Source organism: Phaseolus vulgaris, chromosome 5, assembly GCF_000499845.2.
Source record: "Phaseolus vulgaris cultivar G19833 chromosome 5, P. vulgaris v2.0, whole genome shotgun sequence".
In the NCBI taxonomy this organism is placed as follows: domain Eukaryota; kingdom Viridiplantae; phylum Streptophyta; class Magnoliopsida; order Fabales; family Fabaceae; genus Phaseolus; species Phaseolus vulgaris.
In genome coordinates this window covers 36,568,182-36,589,522 of record NC_023755.2, presented here as the reverse complement: position 1 = coordinate 36,589,522, position 21,341 = coordinate 36,568,182, and the positions used below count along the sequence as shown (strand labels likewise).

The following is a 21,341-nucleotide window of genomic DNA, read 5'->3' as shown; positions in this document are numbered from 1 at the left end:
TTCAATTTTTGACCGACCACCAAAAAAATATGAATCCAATCTATACAAATAATCCTGTCAGATAAGCAACACAAAAACATGCTTATCTCCCATGATCAGAGCTAACTTCTATGAATCCAGCAATAGAAGTGGGAGGAAATGCAATTATTATGGTTCCAGAACATTCATCCAAATGGTTCACGGGTTGAACACATATATCTGATGTGAAAATTACTCAGACTATCCCAGTCGCAGGTAACAAAATTCATAGCAACCTGCAGATGAATTAAACTCTGAAGGCGCACAAGAAGTTCCGCTGCAATTCATTCAACTCGTATAATACCCGAACAAATCAAAGAACACATACTGAGCCAGCTTGTATGATTAATGCTAAAATTTCAAGTCAAATATTGTATGCTGCTATCGCCATTCCCGGCAATCACCACATCTCCAACTTGCAGCAAGCCGAGATGGTGATTCAACCCAAGGCGAACACTGGCTGTGAATCCAAATCCTACAAATCTGACAATGGAGATCAGGGACCGGTTCCTTTTCTGAACATTGGCGACAACTATTAACATTTCCTTGTAACAGATTTGTAGGCTCACAGTTGGATGCTAAATTAACACTCCCGCATTCTTCAGGAACATCTAATGTACAAGATTTTGTCAAACACCCCGAGAAGACCCGAGACGCATTAGCTTCCTCAGATTGAATATTCTCATCTGAGTGGAGAAGTTCAGTCAGAGAGAAGTAGGTATGAGGTTCAAAATCCACCAACTCATCATAATTTACAATTTCGGGGTCCTTCAGAAGACTGCAGTCAGTAGAGACATGTTCTACAGGAGATAAATCTTTTACTGATTTGGAAACCATTTCATTGCTGGTTGAGAACTCAGCATGAAGATTACCTCTAAAAGAACCATTATTCTCCCTCTCACGTTTAGATGACTTCCCAAGTCCTGGCCCAGAGACAGTATTGTCCACACCCTTTGCATCTAACTCAGGTTCTGTAATCAGCTCAACACTTGAAAGGGAGAACAGCAGAGGATCATTGTCTTGTCTAGAGACATCCACTGCAGGATAGATAGGAGTTGCAGGCTCATACGTTCTCCTGTCAATAGGTGTACCAGAATCAGAATCTCCCCCGAAGTACTCTTTCTTTGAATCCCTTGAAGACTTCTTGCCCTCTTGAGTCTTGTAACTCAAATCAGAGAAAGGACATAAAGGCGACTTTATCCTGCGACACTTACAACATTTGAAGCCCAGAACATCAAAAAGTTTGGACTCTTCAAGTTCGACAGCTTCAGCATGGTACCAATCTGTAAAACTCAGAAATTAGATAAATAAAGGGTAAGTAGGTAAAAATGACAGCATTTTATTACCTTGGTAGAAAACTTACGTTTACATGTTTCACAACAGATATACATTAGATCAGACTTATATGGTTTTTGGCACAAGCGACAAACAGGCTCCAGTTGAGGCAGGCCTGAACCTCCTTTTAGAAGAATGTTCTTGAGCCTGAAATCAAAGCCTGTATCTTCGTTGTTCTTCTTTTTCCATATAATACCCCAAGAACAACTTCTGCTACGGCCTTTTGTTTCCGAAGGGAAATCAGAAGCAACTCGTTTCATGTCAGATCGACTATTCTTTGTCCTAGAAGACATCAATCCTTGACCATCACATTTAGGCCCCGGTCCCTTCAGAACTGCTGAAGTGCTTTGTTCTTGTCCTTCTAAGAGCAAGGGACTAGTTGGAGACTCGTTACAAGACACTTTTTGAGTAAGTAATTTGGCATGATGACATTGTTTGCATGTGGCCAAGAACTCAACTTCTTCACACGTAGAGACAGTTGAACTCACTGAACAACCCGTGTGACAATAACCTATGCCCGTATGAAATGAAACATTAAGCTAAATAAGTACAAAGTAAAACAAAATAAAAGGACAAGATACTAAAAACAATAGATTTTAACAATTCATTTGTGTAGATTCTTCACATATGGCATTCGTGTCTTTATTCAATAATTCATTTCATATAAACTGAAAAGATCTCCTTTCAAAATAAAATAAAAACATCATCACAGCATACTAAATAAGTGAAACGTTGATGGATGATGAATCACACAAGGAGCCTACCTTGACAGGCACTGCACTTGAGAGCATTCCTGAAATAAAACCAAGAGAAAAATTGTGGAATTAGAGAAACTAGTGTAAAAGAAAAGAAGGAATAGCATATACAAACAAACACCTGAATAAAACAGTAACAACGAAAGGTAAATTACCCAATTAAAACACCCAGCTGACAAACAGAGCATGATAACATGTTCAATTTGTCTCTCTTGCAGGTAAGGTAAAAAAAAATGTCCTTGTAGGTAGCTTTCAACTGCCTTCGGTGCAACTGAGATGTGATGTACAGGTACTCTTCATCAGATAGCCTTTTTCCATTGCGCATTTCATACTCTTTTACCAAATATAAAGGAATGCGTTTTTCAGAAAACCAATATTTTTCCTTTCCTTCAGGACCTTGCTCTATTTCAACATGTTTCATTACCCGAGAAGGAAGATGTTTTTGGCTTCCAAAGGCTACTCTATATAAAATTTTGTCCTCTACAACTCTTTTTTCATGAATATTTGCATTCCTAAAAGCAGATGCTTCGGTATCTTGACCTTTCACATCTAGGAGGTTATGCTCAGGACGAATCAGATCACTCCATCTGACATGAAAATCTAGATAACGGACCTGACGCAAATAATCAAATATCATGTAAGTTATTGACAAATCTAACATGCTGATGCAAACAAGCAAAGGAATTGCTAACGCAAAAAATAATTTTATATATATAACAGAAGAGACCTGAAGGGCCAACTGGGATGCATTCCTACTCATTTGTACTGCAGCCCTCCAAACAACCTGTCTGCTTCTTTTAGGAATCTCAGAGCCGTCAGCATATAATATACCCAAAATTTTCCTAAAACCACCTGATGTCCAAAACATTCAGTATTTGTGTTTTTATTCCCATACAATCTTAATTTACTTCAAAAGCAAATGGCAAATGGCAAATAGTTGTCAACAGCTACGAACAGACAGGATGGTAATCGAGTAAAACTACATAGCAGGATTTGTAGATGCAACTCATTTATATCAAATTTAAGTTTGACAACCACAATATTTCTATAACTCCTGATCTATGAGTTGAAAGCTCAAGGCAAGTATTAATATGTAATATATATTTATGGTTTAAATATATAAATACATTTAGAAATTAAAAATACTTTATCATTTATAATTTAATACAGTAATATAATTTTAACCAGAAAATGACCCATTAGTGTCACTTGAGGAGAAGATTTCCATTTCAATTAATGGTTAATCAATAACTGATTAAAAATGCAACAATCCAATTTAGCTAATAATCTACTTCCAGTTAACAATCGCACATTATATACTAGAATACCTTGTCGAGCTGCTTTTCTGGCCATGGATTTTGGCAAAACAGCTTTCTGAAATACAGATTTGGAAAATTTCGCACCATGCCACCATGTAAAATTTTCAGGACAAGCACCAGCTGTAACTTTATTGATAGATAACTGTTTCTTACGCCTCCCACATGTCGCGCGTTTCTGTGTAGTTCCAAGAGTTACTGCAGCACTTTGAATTGTAGAAAATTCCGCCAACCAATCATCCATCAACTTCACCCAGTCCCCACAAAAAGCAATTGTTCGAATGTTCTCCTCAAGCTGAAAAGGACAATTTCATCAACCAATGAAAAACAAATGACTTACAAATCTGCACATTTAACAAGTGGAAGAAATGCAGGCAATACATCTAAAGTCTGGACATTAAAAATTAATGAATCTCCTTGATTTAAAAATAATAACAATCACTCACTTTGAGTAAAAGGGGTTTTATATCACTGAATGATGTGGCTCGTTCCACTTGTTTACGCCAATGCCTTCTATAACATTCACTTAAAAAGGGCCCAACTATTAAACCACGTAAACTTTCCTCTATATATATAACATAAGTTGCAATGCTAGGGATGATTCCTTCTCCAATCCTGACAGGAGCAAGACCAGAAAGGATTTTCATTGCATTTTTGGTGGCACTTAGAGCAGCATGATTCAACATACATCCTTTCTTGCTTGAAATAAGGGCTTTACAAGAAAGGCACCAGCCACACCTCTCTCTTGGAACCTCTACAAGCTTCTTTTCAGAACTTGGCCAAAAGAAGCGTGAAGCTGTTTGGGAGAATGCTTTTGCAAGTAAATAAGTGTTTCCAGATGTTGCTTTCCCCAAGTTATCAGACACATGACCCACTGATCTAGAATCCTCTGAAGAAAGAACGGCCAGGTTAGCAGCGGCGGATGCCGCAAAATCACCGTGCATATAGCAATTAATGTATGACTGTGGTTTATAGGAGGAACCAGTGTACACAAAATCATTAGTAAAACTGCCTTTGCACTTTCCAAAAGCAGATTGGTCACCTTTAGCTTGCAAAGACAAATTCATAGGCAACTTTATGTCATTTGCGTGCCCATAATTATTAAACTGGCTGCTTACAAAGGAGAACTTAGCAGGGCCAACTGCAGCTGACTTGTTAAAAGAATCTTCATACTTTGGAGCAGGACCACAAGTTGTAACCAAAGAACCATCAAGAGATGGTTCCAAATTATCACCACAAATTCCATTTGCAAATGTTAAACTGTATTCTGCCTTCACTTCTGTGTTCGAATTTGTTAAGTTTATTTGTGGTACACTTGTGACACAAATGGATACGAAGTTTTCTGGAATTTTCCAATATTCTAAAATTGCCATGCAAATACCATTGTATATAGGTCTAAGTTTCTCGGATGCATAGAGGACTTGAAGAACTTCAGGAATATCATTCTGACTGTAGTACTTAAGACAAAATTCATCTCTGTTGACACTGAGCCTGCAAAAATATAATATCAAAATCTAACCTAAAATTTGCAAGCTCATCTATAGTGAGAACTGGGAATGATAGCAAAAGTAAAACAGATAAATAAAAAACCTGAACACATTCAAAGTAGCACAAGGATTCATCCAGCATAATAAATGGAATGAAAGAAACACAAAAAAGATGTTAAACATACACCAGTAAGTGGTCGCAAGTACCCATGAAAACTTGCCCATACAAATCCCTTCCAAATACTTCAGCCCCTTTAAGTGATGTTCCCCGTGCAATTGTAGGCCCAATCATATTTATTTTGCACTCTGGACAATACCATTCCCCGTCTGGTATATGCATCTTCATCACACCAATACACCTAGAATGATAAACAGCAGGACAACCATCACAGCAAAGCAAAGTTCCATCCATGCCACATAAGCGGCATTCATCTCCATTTCCATCAACATCCTCAGCATTCAATTCTGAAACATACTTCTGAGTTTCACTATCCTTGCAGGCAGTAGTTTTGGAATATCTTGGATGAACTCTTCTGGGCCCAATTTCAGTAGGAAGGCTATCTTCATTATCGTAATCAATCCCAACCTCTGATTCTTCACGCATGCTCATTTCAGCTTTAAACTCCTCAGATGCCAAAGCATCATCACAGAGAATTTGCAAAATCATCAGTTTCCTACTTGCAGGCAATAAATAGTACTCACCATAAAAGATTTCGTCATAAAATCCTTTCCAATCAGGTCCCTTTGTGTAACCATAAATTGCTAGATATTGAAACACAAAAACAGGCCAAGTCAAAGCATCAAGCAAACGCCAATCAATGCACCTGAAAGAAAATACATATTCCAATTAATATTTTTTTAATATAAAAAATCTCATAAATAGGACACTAGGGCATATACAATAGTGTGCGTATTGAGAAATTAAAAGAATGACAATTAATTGTCCTCTATAAAATTAATCAATTGGTCAAACAAATAAATTTTCATTGCTTTAAAATTCTAACACAACACTCCGACCAGACACTCAAAAGGACATATAACATGCCTTCAAGTGTTTTGGGATCTAAACAAGAAGAAAACAAGTTAACCAGTAGAATAAAGGTAGCCGTGTGCTCCGCCAAGCCCTCAAAAACAAAAATGGGAACATAAATAAAACAGTTGTTTTCCATCAACCAAACCAAATCACTACATAAAATCATCACACTAACACTACGGTCTGCAGGCCTCCTTGGATGAAAATGATAACATAAACAGAGAACTTCGTATTTTAACCTATGAGATAAACTGGAACGTAATAATAGTCATAAAATTACCACACAGCGGTCTAGAACACTGTAAGCATGATTAAAAACAAATGAGATAAAACAATTTATATAGCATCAGTAACCTCTAACTCTAATCAGAAAACAGTACCAAAAGCAACTGCATCCATGTTTTGTCCTAAAATTAAATCTAATGCTAAAGTCGAAGTAAAAAAAAAAAGTCGGAGAATTAAGCACCTAAGGCATTTTATTGCACGCCGCGAGCCATCTGTTGAAATGTTTTCAAGGTGACGTCTCAAAACACGCATCAGCGAAATGTGAATAGCATCAAGCAACGTGTTCGAAACTTTACAGTTCAAAGCACCTACAAACTCGTCCAAAGTAAAAGGACTGAGAAACAGACGAATGCTAAACGACCGCAAGAATCCGTACACTGAGAGGAGATTCAAAACGCACGATTCCGGAACGCCAATTGTTCCTGAAGACGGCGGCAGCGTTGGAGGAGACGGAATTGGCGTTTCAGCATCGGAACTCAAAATCCTGGCCTCGCCGCACGACTCATCGTCAGTTTCATCTAGTTCCTCTTCGTTCTCAACCATTAAATCGTCTTGCAATTCGCTGGAACCTCTCTCCCGTTCCTCCGCGATTTTCGGCAACACCAATTCCTCCAATTCGCCTTTCCTCCTAATCAAATCATCGTCAAAATAGCTATCAAGGAGAAGTATCCTACGAATCAAGCTGCTATCTAAATCCTCAAATCCGCCACTCTCGTACACGACTCTGTACAATCCGCGCTCGTAACGTACGACTTTGCCGAGAAGAACCGTGTTCCTGCGGAACTCTTTCAGCACGTATCGACCAACCAGTGCAACCGGAGGCAACTTATTTGCCTCAGGAAACGCTTTCGGATCGCCGGCGACGGTTCCGTCCTCTTCTCTTCTGCGTTTGCGCGGGCGACCCCTAGATCTCACTACAGGAGGTTCCATCGTGGAATCAGACGGAGAATGAAGCGTCTCTGCGGTTTTTGCAGAGTTGTTTGTGTTTAGCAAAAGGTTTAGGGTTTGTTAGGATGGTGCCAAACGACGTGAAAGGTGGCAGACAGAGTGAGGGTGAGAATTGCGGGGAAGAGGTTAGGGTTGTGAGAAGAAAAAGAGGAAAGAGAGGGAAATTTTGCTAGTGATGGTGTTACACCCTCCAGCCAAGAGGTTTGTTGTGGTTATCCCACGTCGGCTCCGTGTTGCCAATTTCACTCGGACGAGTCAAATACACGTTCTCTGATTTATTTATTTTTAATATCTTACTCGTAAAAACTACTAGTAATTTCGTTCAAGTATATTAGGAAAAACACAGTTTTATTATATTAAAATATATATATAATATAATTTAAAAAATATATATATATATAATTTTATAAAAATAGTATTGAAAAATTATATAACTGTAATTTAAAAAAAATCTAATTATTTTGAAATAAAGAAAAATTATTCAATTATTTATTTTATTAAAAAATACTTTTATTTATTAAAGGATTAGATTATCTAATTAAAAATAAATATAAATAATAATTTTTTAAATAATGTTTTCAAATTTTATAGTTATTTTTTATATAAGTAGTTATTTTAGTATAAAACAGTGTCATTTAAAGAGTATAATAGTAAAAATATATATAACAAAAAAAAATCATCTTTATTAATGTATAGATATAGTAACAAATACTTAGTATTTTCAGTTGATGTTTGCTATTTCAACTTTATATAACAATAATTTATAATAAAATAAAATAAAATATATAAATTATATTGTACTTAAATATATAATAAATGTTTAAAATATGTAAATTATTTAAATTTTGATAAATAAGTTGTAATATAATGTAAGTATTTTATTTATTAATGGGTACTATTTAAAATAATAAACTTATTTTACAAACAAAGATGACGGTTTGTTCTTATTTTTGTGTGATTCTGAAATTCATTTATCATGAAAATAAAATATTTTTATTATAATTGAATTAAAATGTATATTTTATGATGAATTTATTAAAATATAAATAACAACATAATGAATATTTTTTTGTACTTTTAATAAATTTACAATTATTTAACCTTTTTAGTTTTCTATATTCCGTAAATCAAATGATTATATTTAAAAAAAAGTGACAACGGCTACCAAATAAAAGTTTATTATTTTTCCTACTTCAATTTATTATTTAATGAATTATTTACCCATAATCTTGCAAGTTCCAACTAACATAATTTGTGTTTTTTTTATAAATTTTGTGGTGATTTGAATACTTTCAAAAGTAAATAACTTTTATGCTTCTTTTGTAACCTATTTTTAGATTTTTAGAATTAGATAAGAAAAGTGACTGCAATTTATTTATTTTTAAATAAGTTAATTTGTTACTTAGAAGTAATGGATTTACTCATAATTCTGTTACTATTGTATAGTTTTTGCAACTAATTTTGGTACTTTAAATTATTTCAAAAATATTTAACTTTTAGAGTATTTTGTTTTTAACATGTTACCACGTTACCGTTCAAATTAACCAGATCGAAAACAAAATTGCTATAACTAAGAAATCGTTTAAAATATATTATATTTTTTATTTTATTTTGATTTATTGCTTGAAATTACTTATTTACTTGTAGCTATTTAACTCACGTGATTTGTACTTTTTTACTAGTAATTTTGGTACTTTAAATAATTTCTAAGTTATTTAATGTATAAATCATTGTCTGTAGCAGGTTCTAGAGTATATAAACCAGGTAAAAAAAAAAGTATACACAGAATAGACATTTTTTGAGGATACATTGTTTTTTCCTTTTATATATATGAGTTTGTTATTTGAAATAGTTTATTTACCAATTACAAAACTTGTGAAAATTGTAATGTTTTATAATAATTTTGGTACTTTAAACACTTTCAAAATTAATTATTTTTTTAAACAATTTTTTGTAATATATTCCAAAGCAAATGAAGTTGATAAAAAAAAGTGGCATCAACTAAAAATATCTGAAAGTATATTATTTTTTTAATTCATTTTCTATTAAATAATTTGTTTACCCACAGTTATGCAACAACTTTATGTATTTTCTTAAAATACTGATAATTTTTTAAAGCTTTTATGTTAGGTATAAAAAATATTGATAATTTAAATAATTTAAAAAAAAATAAAAAAATAAAATAAAAAATATATATATATAAAATATCAAAGTACATTGTTTTTTTTTTCTATAGTTTTTTTTATAATTTTTGGTTAACATAATTTTTTCATTTTTTCTAATAATTTTGATTCTTTGAATGATTTCAAAATTATTCACATTCTTCTATAACATTGAGGAATTGCAAAACTGTAGTTTAAAAACTAAGTACTATAAACAAAACTCAATTTATAAAAAGTGAGCTGATGAATAGATGTGAAAATCGTTGAATTAATATATAACAACGAACCGGGAAAGCTGGAAAATATTTTTTTAAATGTATAGAATTGAATTTAGAAAAACTTTTTTGTATATTTATAAGTGATATAATTAAACGTAGGGTTATTTAATCTAAGTTTCATTAGAAGGTATTTTAATATTTTATTCATTAATTATATTGAAAAAAAAGTACTTAATGTGTATCTATATTTTTAAATAATCTGACATAATTTCTTTAAAAATTATTTATAATTTGAAAATAATGACTTTGTTTAGGCTATTAAATTAACATGCACAAATATATATTAAAATACATACATTTTTATGTGCTTTTACATAAACATTTATTTTTAAGGTTGTGAGTTCAATAAAAATACAAGATTAGAAAAACATTGAGATTAGTTTAATTAAAAAGTTTATATTTTCAATAGAAAGCTTTTAAAATACTTTTAATTTAAATGCAAACAAACTTACACTAATTAAAGATAAAACACATGTAGTCACATTTTTATTACATTAAAAAAATATAATTTTATAATTTGTATGAATAATTAATTAAGAAAATATTATTTAAAAATATATGTATATAATTTTGTAAAAATAATATTAAACAATCATATGCCTGTTATTTTTCTAAAAAAATTATTTAATTATTATTTTTTTAAATATTCAATTATTATTTTTATTTGAAAAAGTAATTTTTTTATTTATTGGAAGATAAAATTATCTAATTAAAAGATGACAAAAAAAATTTACCAAATTATATATTCTTTATAAAATAATTATCGGAAACAAACTTATTTATATTCATATTTTTTATATAATATTATTATACTAAATAATTTATAATAATCTTTTAACTAATATATAGTAAATTTCTTAGCAAATAATATATAATATATTTTTATATACATAGAGAAAAAAGTAATAATCTTTTGTATATTGTTATAGATATTATGAATCAGATCTGTTATTTTTTGAATTTAATAAAATTTATTTTTTAGTAGATATTGATGTAAATTAGTTATAAATATTTGAATGTAAATATTATATTATAAATAATTAAAATAAAATAAAAATATTAAATATTAAATATTTATTCTTTCTATATATTATGTGAAACACGTGAGTGTTGTATCTTCATCTTCTTATTAGGATAGAAATAAAAATATATTAATTATTAATTTTTTTTTTAAAATTTTGTAAAAGAATATGTTCATAGAAAATTTATAAAATCAATAATTTTATTAAATAGTTAATTAATTTTAAAAAAATATTTACAGTTATAAAAATATCATAGATAATGAATGATGTAGATGCAATACCAAAATGAATATTTTTTATTTATAATTATATTAAGTAAATACTTAAACTTTTTACTTTCATATACAAATTTTAATTAAATTAGTTTGATACTTTTAACACAATTGTATAATATTTTTCACAAATTTAAATATTTAAAATTTATTAATTTTATTTTAATTTGAACTTAAAATAAAAATTAAATATATTAATACAATAAAAAAAGTGATAAATGAAGTGTGAAATATCAGGTAATGTTGGTGTAATTAATATCAGCACAATAAAATGAGATGATAGATATGGCGGGAATGCAAGGGAAATGACGCCAAGATAACATAATATCTCATTTTTCACCGTCACTCAGTTCTGGCGCGTCTTTTGGAGTTTAGAATTGTGCTTTTTCACTCTCTCTTTTTCTTCTATCAATTTTTCGAACTCCTGTGCCAAATCAAGAACTTAGGATTAGGGTTCCGATGGGGAGCAAGGTCGGCGATCACCACTTGTCCACAGTGAGATCCGTCGTGGGTTCAGAATTCTCCGACATGGAAATCATCAGAGCACTCCACATGGCAAAAAACGACGTCAATGCCGCCATCAACATCATCTTCGATACTCCCACCGCCACAAGATTCAATCCCACGCCCCCCAACAATCAACGTGTTTCTCCTCCCAAACCCTCCCCTTCCACTCCTATCACTGCCAAGCCTAGCTTCAGTGAACAACGCAGCTTCGATAATAATAATAACAGTGATGATTGGTGGTTTGTGAGTTGCGGAGAAATGACGGGTTTGTCCACGTGTAAAGGGAGGACTCTAAACACCGGCGAGACCGTGATTTTCAAGTTTCCGATCAAGTTATCCTCGCCCTCTCCGGGGAGGGGGTTTGGACGGGCTGCGGCGTGTTCGGAGATAGTTCGTTTCTCCACTGAACAAGCTGGGGAGGTTGTGTTGTGTATGAGGTGATAGAGTTTGGTCAGTTTTATTTATGTTATTATTTTTATTAACTGCTCTTTGGGTTTAGCAGATTGGTAGAATACCGAACGAATGGGCTCGGTGTCTTTTGCCTCTCGTGAGGGATCATAAGGTTAAGATTGAGGGGAAGTGCAAATTTGCTCCTCAAGTTTTGGGCATCATGGACTCCATTATTTTGTCAGTGAGGTATGTAATGTTCAATGCGAAATGGCAGGTGGCTTGCCACTGTACAGGGATTATACTTACTTTGTTACTACATTGTATGAAGGATTTAGATAAACTTATTCACTAAAAGTTGAAAACAAGAATGAAATAAGATTTTCATAAACTATAATTAGTATGCAAGGTAAAAATTAAAATTTCAAGAAATTAATACTAGACAAGTTCATTCTATTATAAGAAAGCTTATTTCATTTTCTCTTTATAATTTTCATTTCCTAGAAGAGTGTTTATGACAAAGTTTGTTTTAAAACCTTAATGTTTTTTTTTATGGTGAAAACTGACTTCTGTCTGCTTTTGGTATCTCTTTCAGTGTATTTATAAATAGTTCAATGTTTAGTAAGCATCACCAGGTTTCTCTCAAGGATGCTGCCAACTCGACTGATGAATCAGTGTTTCATCCACTACCAACACTGTTTCGGTTGCTGGGTTTAAACCCTTTTAAAAAGGTGGTTGTTGGCACAGTGTTTCTGTTTTCTATCATTTAGAAAACATCTTTTATATCATTGATATATTCAGTTGAAAGTTGTGATATTTTCTTAATGCTTGCAGAGTTAGCTTATATTGTTGGATAAGGTAACTCTCAAGTAACTCTAAAGAATTGTACTCAAATATTGACTTCCATTACTTGATTTCTAGGCAGAGTTAACTCCAGGCGATTTCTATTCCAACAAGCGTCCTCTCAGTGAAAGGGTACAAAATGACAGATGTAATTGGTTTGTGACTATTTCTGTGAACATTTTTGCATGGTACCTTTCTTTAACCAGAGATATTCTCTTCAGGTAACATTACCACGTGCCAAGTTTGAGCACCCTTCTCAAAATGGCCATGAGAATGACAATGAGGATTCTATTTCTGAAATTGAGGTTGAGAATATTGTTGGTGTTGGATCAAGCGCAGAGTTAGAGGTGCTATATTATGAGAAATGCACTGTTTACTTATACCTATAACTGGTGCTGTAATCTTTAACCAGTTAGTGATGTTCAGGAAATGGAACCCCCTGCTAATCTTCAGTGCGATCTACGGCCTTATCAAAAGCAGGCGCTTTATTGGATGATCCAGATGGAGAAGGGACAATGCATGGATGAGACAGCAACAACCCTCCATCCATGTTGGGAGGCATATCGCCTGGTTGACAAGTATGCCTGTGGTTATTTAATATCATGGTTTTAAATTGTTTGCATTGTGGGTACCAAATTGTGGACAAATGCATTAGATGTGGCCACAATTGTGGTTCTGGATCACAATTTAAAATCTTGTTTAACACATAGAAAAAAACCAATGAGTGGTTCTGATGAAGTATTTGTTCTTGTACTTGTTAGGAGGGAGCTTATTGTTTACTTGAATGCATTTTCTGGTGAAGCTACAATTGAATTTCCCAGCACCCTTCAAATGGCCAGAGGAGGAGTATGTTTCTTCAGGAATTAACCCTGAAATTTTTTTCTTGCTTTCACATTGTTCAACATTTGTAATGTATTATTTTGTGGTGAATTTGAAGATTTTGGCGGATGCTATGGGGCTTGGAAAGACCATCATGACCATATCCCTTCTAGTTGCCCATTCACGAAAGGGTGAATCAGTAAGCAATCAACCCATAACCAAGTCCTGTACTGAAGGAGGTGAAGTTAGTGATACAGTGCATACTTTTTCAAACATACCCAAGAAGGCAACCAAATTTTCTGGTTTTGATAAACCAACGAAGCAAAGGAATTCTCTAACAAGCGGTGGCAACTTGATAATATGTCCGATGACTCTTCTTGGGCAATGGAAGGTATTAGTGTTGTCTATAATATGAAGCTCTCTTGTTGCTTTTCTCCACTTCAAAGTAATTTCACATTGTATTCATATGTCAATTTCTCCAGGCAGAGATTGAAACTCATGTGCATCCTGGGTCTCTGTCTCTATATGTTCACTATGGACAAAGTAGGCAAAAAGATGCAAAAAGTCTGGCTCAGAGTGATATTGTAATTACTACATATGGAATTTTGTCCTCTGAATTTTCAAGCGAGGTATACCATCTCTGATACTGCCTATTTACTTCATTTTTCAAGACTTTTCAACTAGTGCATATCTGTCCTATGTGCAGAATGCAGATGATAATGGTGGACTCTTCTCAATTCGGTGGTTTAGAGTTGTTCTTGATGAAGCACATACCATAAAATCTTCTAAAAGCCAAGTTTCTGTTGCAGCTGCTGCTCTAAGTGCTGACAGACGTTGGTGTCTAACAGGCACCCCAATTCAGGTGAATTATAAACTAGTCTTTCTCTATCACATGGCTGACTAATTTCTTTTTGGTATATGTGGATTAATTAACAAATTAATTTATACTGATCCTAAATTATGTGATGCATTAACTTGATATGCCAGAAACCTTTGATTGGCTCGCACCAAGGCTATATTGTATGATTAAGCTTATGAAATCTTTATTTAGCTTTGACAGTGTTTTGTAGTTTCCATCTTTGAGTAGTATAATTAGATTCTATCCATGTCAATTTAGTTTCCTGGTTGATGAGATTTTGCTCATTTGTGCTGAGCTGTGGAGCTGGAAATTCTAAAATCTATCTGACATCATAGTCTCATTATTATTCATGTTTTTATTATAGTGCTGTCAGCTGGAAATGCGTTTAAACAGTATAATCCTCGGTCTGCAATACACATATGGCTGACAATGCTGTCAAATCCTTAGTTTGTGGAATACTTTGTTCTTTTTTCAATGCCAAATGTTTCTGGGTATGAAAACATCAATTTTGGGATTTTTTTCCAAATGAGTCTCTACTTCAAAGTTTTCATATGACCTGCTTCTCATGTATTTGTATTGGCTTATTTTGGAGTAGTCACGACTCAGTCTCATGACAGATGTAGTTTTTATGCTTCCTGACATGAGCCTTTTTTAATCTACAGAACAGCCTTGAGGATATTTACAGTCTTCTGCGGTTTCTGAGAATAGAGCCTTGGGGTCATTGGGCCTGGTAAAGTCATCTTTCTTGGTGGTCAATTTGTTTCGCCCTTTATTATGTCCAATGTTTTCTACTTTTTCCCTCTTTTCTCTTCATGATTAGGCTTTTTTAGCTGCTTTTTTATTATTTTATTTCTGAAGGCCATTTCTGGATGGTGAATAGTGCTAGATTTAGATTTTTTTGGGGGGGAGGGGAGGTTAAATATTGTGTAATCTGAAGTTTTTATTCAAATTCGAACTGTATTTAGAATTTTAGAATACTGTACATTCTAGGGAAGTTGGAACTTTCGTTATTTTCTTTCAAGGATTGAAACAATAAGAACAAGACTTGCACATGGAATTTATGATTTTATATTATAAATCTTGTGTAAGCTTAAGACAAGTGGTCTGATTGACCATCCTTTTTACTTAGCCTTTCGAACTTCTGTTGGTTGATTACAATGGCATCTATGGATGTAAAAATTTCACACCTTGAAAGTAATGTTTCCCTGTTTAAATTTGTGTAACTTAACTGGAGTGCGAAGCATGAATCAAGTTGGATGTTATGAATGCTTAACATTTTATTAGAAGTTATTACTACTCTGTTAATGACCTTGATTGTTCAATCCTTTTAAGTGGGTATGTGGCTGCAGCCTACTGCTGGACTCTGAAAATTTGCTTTATATGACAATCCAGGTGGAACAAACTTATTCAGAAACCATTCGAGGGTGGCGATGAAAGAGGGTTCAAGTTAGTTCAATCAATTTTGAAGGCAATTATGTTGAGGAGAACCAAACATAGCACAGATCGAGAGGGCAAGTCAGTGATCTGATTAAAGACCTTTGCTATTTTGACAAGTAGTTTATTCAATTAACTCACCGTTTGTTGCAGGCCCATTTTAGTTCTGCCTCCAGCTGATATGCAGATAACTTACTGTGAACAGACAGAAGCTGAAAAGGACTTTTACGGAGCTCTATTCAAAAGATCTAAGGTATTATGGATCTAATCTAAATTTAATATTTTTACCTTATTTTTTTGGCATTGAAACAATTCACACTGATCCAACCTGTTGATGAAATTTATGCAGGTAAAGTTTGATCAGTACGTTGAGCAAGGACGTGTTCTTCATAATTACGCTTCAATATTGGAGTTACTTTTACGTCTTCGGCAATGTTGCGATCATCCATTCCTTGTAATGAGGTAATTTTGTACCGAAATTTTGCTGTCTGCACAACTTACTGTAATTGTAAGCATCTTGTATGATCATTTGGTTTTTAAGGACGTGTTGTGCTAACAATTAATCTGTTCAAATTTTTTAAAATGTTCTGGCCTACTTCATTCTATTCATAAGCTAATATAAGGAGTTTATTGGTCAGGTTTGATTAGTTTTCAATTTCAGAAGAAATTTCAGTACAAGAGAGTTAAAATTTATATACGCACTGATCTTTGAAATATACTATAATCTAGTTATAGTTTCCAACTTGAATTTGAGAGTACTAAAACTTTAGTACACTAAAAAAATTGATCATAATGATAATAGAATAATGGCATGCTGGATGACGGTAGCATTGTGGAAGCTGAAAAGTGAAAGCAAAAGTGATAACTAGGAAGTCCTTTTATATAATTGACATAGCGTGAACACAATATTTAGGAGGGGTTATATTATATTTTTTTTCGTGTACTATATTTGGAGGGAGTGAGGGACATAAATTTTTAGGGTGAAATACTTAGGTTCACAATAGGATTGGAACTTTGGGGCCTGTTTTTACAACACATCCTTTTTGGTGGCCCATGAACATTTTATTTGCATCATTCAATTGTCTAAAGTATTTGGAAAATGTTTTTTATGTTGTAGGTTCATCACAGACATTTTTATTTCTTGAATTCCAATGTGTGTGTAAGAAGTGTTTGTACTAGTTTGATGTCTTTGATTGCATCAAACACAACATGCCGCAGGATGATTATCTTAGCTTTGCTTGTTTTACATTTGATGTTTCTTGGGAAGCTTGTTTAGTGCAATGTGATTGAAAAGCACTCTTGTGATTATGTTTTCTTTGACGCTTGTACTATAAAGTTGTTAACTCTTCAGAAGTTAGCTTATTGTCATGGTAACAATTGATTCATTTAGTCGAGGTGATACTCAAGAATTTGCGGATCTAAGCAAACTCGCTAAGCGCTTCCTTAGAGGAACATATAATACTTCAGATGGTGAAGTAAAAGAGGCACCTTCACTGGCGTATGTTCAAGAAGTTGTGGAAGAGCTACGTAAAGGGGAGCAAGGAGAGTGTCCAATATGCCTTGAAGCATTTGAAGATGCAGTGTTGACGCCTTGTGCTCACCGATTATGCCGGGAATGCCTCTTGGCAAGTTTCCGAAATGCTACTTCTGGCCTATGTCCTGTTTGTAGGTATTATCAAGCTATTATAGTTTTGGATATCTTCTATTTAACTTTGAAAGAAGGAAGTTCAAAATTGTCTTCATTGCAGTATTTTTCTGATGAATCTTGGTTATGGCACATGTCTGATTTACAGGAAAGCAGTCAGCAGGCAGGATCTAATCACTGCCCCTACTGATAATCGGTTTCAGGTGGATATTGAGAAGAACTGGGTAGAGTCGTGCAAGGTGACTGCTCTTTTGAATGAACTTAAAAACCTTTGCTCATCAGGCTCCAAAAGCATTGTTTTCAGCCAGTGGACTGCTTTTCTGGACCTCTTGCAGATCCCTTTCACTCGGTAAGATTTTTGTTGCTGGTTGAATCATATCATATTCTTGGAAAGATGTTGTTCTTGTGGGAGAAAAACCCGGTGAATTCTTCATTGTGTTGTAATATTACTGTTCTTTCTAAGTTGATGCAGCTTTGATGATTGCTATGAGCGTAGTTACCCTTTTCCTGGTTTAAAATTTTGCAATGAAAATACCAAGGAGGTTTGTTTCTTTGTGAACATCTACAGGAATAACATTTCATTTGTTCGTCTTGATGGGACTCTGAATCTGCAGCAGCGGGAGAAAGTAATCAAGCAATTTTCAGAGGACAGCACCACTCTGGTCTTGAGCTACTTCCTCTCATTTTTTTCCTTGACATTGTAGAGAGGCTGGTTCAATGCATTGACTATTTTTGACCATCAGTACCTATTTCTTCATGCATCAGGTGTTGTTAATGTCACTAAAAGCTGGTGGAGTGGGTATAAATCTAACTGCAGCTTCTAATGCTTTTGTCATGGTATGCACAAACTTTTCTTAACCATATCACACGAGGATAGTGTAATAAGTTTGCATTTGGATAATTGGACATGGTCCACATGATCTGAGCTTTTGATCAAATTGACTGTGAAGAAAACTCATCCTTGACAAAATTATTGTTACCAGCATTTGATGCACATATAAAAAGTAAAAGTGACCAAAACTGATGATCTTTAGTGAGTGTATAATATATGTTCTCCATACATTATTGAAATGAAAATCACCATTGTCCACTACCCTTATAACTTACCAAATATTTGGTTTTGTTTCTTTATACAGAATTTTAAAATTTTAGTAACACAACGCATGGCATTTTCTTTAGTCATCATTTAGGATAAGTTAGTCACAGAGCAAAATATTTGCATCACATTGTCATTTAAAGATTTAAAAATCATGTTTAGTGTGACATCAAATTTAAATTATTATAAACTCACCATTACCTTTAGTAGTTTCTGTATAAGTTTACAACATTTTTTGTATTCTACAGTAGTTAGGTTTTTTTGTATGTTTTGGACAAAGAAATTTAATATGCACAATTTGTATGTGCAACATGTATATAGAATTCTGAAAGTTTCATCCGAATGTTTGATGGACAATCAATAAATGACATTATTATTATGCCATTTGGAAAGTACTTGTTTTCCAGTTTTATGGATTATAGATATTCACTTTGGACAGGACCCATGGTGGAATCCAGCTGTTGAGGAACAAGCTGTTATGCGTATTCATCGCATTGGACAAACAAAGAAGGTGTCCATTACACGGTTTATTGTGAAGGTATGCTTGATATCCCAATTTTGGAAAATCATGTTTGTATCATGGTTGTATTATTATATATTTTTACCAGGCCTGTTAATTGCTTCCATGGGTACACAAAATCTGGTAGTAAACTGCTGAAGTTTTATAGCTTGGCTGAACTGGGCTTCAACCTTTCTAATTAAATATCTGATATATATAATATTTTTTAATGGAATTACTTAAATTTTGTTGAGGTGATCTTGCTTTGAGTGCAATTTCAGATTGGTTCATTGATGTTACTCTTTCGCAACTTTTCCATTGTCGGCTTTTTGGAGGATTTTTGTTCTTGTTTATTTGTCAGTTTGTAAAATTTAAGATCATATTAATTACTCTGTTCTCTAATTATGTGTCTTCTAATATTTAATTAATTTAAAGATGTGTTTATTGTGTGGGTGGAAAGAGAAAGAGTAAAACAGTGAACTTCTACAACTATTTTATTAAAATGAAGAAAAAATATTGTATTTCTCGGTTCTTACAAAAATTAAAGACGGATCAAAAGAAATAGAATAAGTGATATGGATAATTTGTTATCTCTTGTCATCATGTCTGTTTGTAGTCTATCACAAAATTTTGTGAATTTTTACCTTGGTATCAATTATTAACTTATTATTGACTTGAATGTGGCATTTGTTTTGCATTTAACATTGCAGGGGACCGTTGAGGAGAGAATGGAAGCAGTACAAGCACGTAAACAACGAATGATTTCTGGTGCCTTGACTGATCAAGAAGTACGAAGTGCACGAATTGAGGAGTTAAAGATGCTTTTTACTTAGACTACTGAGGCAGTGGAAACATGTTTGCTTGCTGTTAGGTGCATCAGCGCTTTCACAATTTTTGGACCCCCTGGTCTTCTTTTATTGCTGGTGACTGCAAGGTGTATGTTACTTGTAACATGAAGATGCATCTTTGGCTGCAAGTGTGCCAGGGAGTCGCCTTTTAGCTCGCAACTTCCATACCAATATCAAGATCAGTAGATATCTTGATCAACCCCTTCTCGACTTAGGCTGTCTGAAAGGGAAGGTGCAAATTAGATTAACATCTTTGTTGCAATTGGGTACATATGCTCTTGTTCTGTTTGGGAGACGGGAAAGAGTGGAAAGGGAGGAAATAGAGGGGCTTATTTCCCTTTGTTTGATATTTTAAGTTAAAAAATAAGGGAATTCCCCTTCATGTTTGGACTTGATAATAGAAGCGTAGATCTCAAAATTAAATTTGTAATATATTTCTTACTTTGTCGATCTAATTTCATGTCCAGTGGTACGTACGTAATTCAACAATTATTTAATTGAAAATGAGTAACTCCCAATTTGGAAGGAAAGACTCCTTGAGTAATTACTTATTGATATGCTTGTCTGTGTATTTGTCTGGTTTCCTTTCTTTCCCTCGAAGTTATTTCGTGTGGATCATGATTGTTGTTATGATATTATTGAATGAAATATTAAAAAATAAAATTTTAAATTGAAGGAATTTAAATTCAAGTAGGCAATATGACTGTTAGAAATAGCAAACCTCAGACCTTAGTACATGGTTTGGCAAAATTACGTGGAAATAGACATTGATCTGCCAACGATCTGAATCTCTTAATAAATAGACAATTTTTTTCATTTATAATTTATCCAAAGACAAGCAAAAAGAAGGTTGCAATAATTTGTAGATAAAGATCCTAAACATTGTTTGCATCACTTTGACTTGTTGAATGTTTAGGGTTGACAGCAGCCCCAGCACATTTTCTTCTAGCGTTTCCTTTCAACAAAAAGGAAGATTAAGTTATGAAAATAAACATTCCCAGCGGCAACGTCAAATTGAAGTAGGTGACTTACACTTTTACGTTGGATTGCTTAAAATATTACATGCACCCAGTCTCCATTTTTTGCCTTCACCTTGACTTTAACCAGCCACAACATCTTTCCCTCTACCTTTTTTCTCTGCCATTTCCTTGGTGAAAAAAAAAAGTAGTTTAATTAGTAATAATAGCCCTTGCTGCATTCCCAACTTGGGTTTATATCAGCAGCAACATTACACACTAGTATTTAACATTAGCTATACATACCTAGAAATTAAAACAGTGTAACGAATATTATAATTCTGTTTATACGATGTAAAACACACTTATCAGTGCTAATATACCCAATACCCTCCAAAAGTTAAAAACCATCTTCTACTACCTTTTTATCTAGGGATCAATTTGGATAACTTTTTATGTACCATTGAAAAGTCTCATGGAGAAACAAAGCCCTTCTTGTAACAGTTGTTCAGAGCTTGGTTGTAAATTGGGTCTATT

General features: G+C 33.4%; 2 protein-coding genes across 5 annotated transcripts; one reads left to right on the top strand and one right to left on the bottom strand.

Moving 5' to 3' along the window:
• Positions 1–280: 280 nt before the first annotated feature.
• Positions 281–7,407, bottom strand: LOC137835667 (DDT domain-containing protein PTM-like). The gene is given in 10 exon segments (XM_068644272.1): positions 281–434; positions 436–1,301; positions 1,382–1,864; positions 2,118–2,146; positions 2,264–2,721; positions 2,836–2,960; positions 3,437–3,719; positions 3,871–4,915; positions 5,097–5,735; positions 6,411–7,407. Coding segments are annotated over 10 exon segments (4,734 nt in total). The 5' UTR covers positions 7,160–7,407; the 3' UTR covers positions 281–377.
• A 3,764-nt stretch (positions 7,408–11,171) lies between these two features.
• LOC137835666 (DNA repair protein RAD5A) lies at positions 11,172–20,378 on the top strand. Of its 4 annotated transcripts, none has more exons than XM_068644271.1 (20): positions 11,172–11,838; positions 11,921–12,054; positions 12,401–12,536; positions 12,727–12,780; positions 12,870–12,995; positions 13,075–13,226; positions 13,410–13,494; positions 13,586–13,858; positions 13,950–14,096; positions 14,174–14,329; positions 14,989–15,056; positions 15,719–15,841; positions 15,914–16,013; positions 16,110–16,222; positions 17,151–17,429; positions 17,554–17,754; positions 17,974–18,067; positions 18,171–18,242; positions 18,941–19,039; positions 19,711–20,378. In XM_068644271.1, the coding sequence occupies exons 1-20, from the start codon at positions 11,371–11,373 to the stop codon at positions 19,831–19,833; spliced, it is 3,003 nt and encodes a 1,000-aa protein (XP_068500372.1). In that variant the 5' UTR covers positions 11,172–11,370; the 3' UTR covers positions 19,834–20,378. The 4 variants fall into 4 exon arrangements, 1 of the variants encoding a protein (XP_068500372.1); XR_011085112.1 differs by having other exon boundaries at positions 11,210–11,838; positions 17,151–17,425; positions 17,609–17,754; XR_011085113.1 differs by having other exon boundaries at positions 11,210–11,838; positions 17,151–17,425.
• Positions 20,379–21,341: the final 963 nt, after the last annotated feature.

Bases quoted from the DNA above. Each gene is read 5' to 3' on its own strand.
- LOC137835666 (XM_068644271.1), top strand. From the start codon at position 11,371: ATGGGGAGCAAGGTCGGCGATCACCACTTGTCCACAGTGAGATCCGTC. The intron at 14,330-14,988 runs GTGAATTATAAA...TTTAATCTACAG, and splicing joins TAACAGGCACCCCAATTCAG to AACAGCCTTGAGGATATTTA. The intron at 17,430-17,553 runs GTATTATCAAGC...TCTGATTTACAG, and splicing joins GGCCTATGTCCTGTTTGTAG to GAAAGCAGTCAGCAGGCAGG.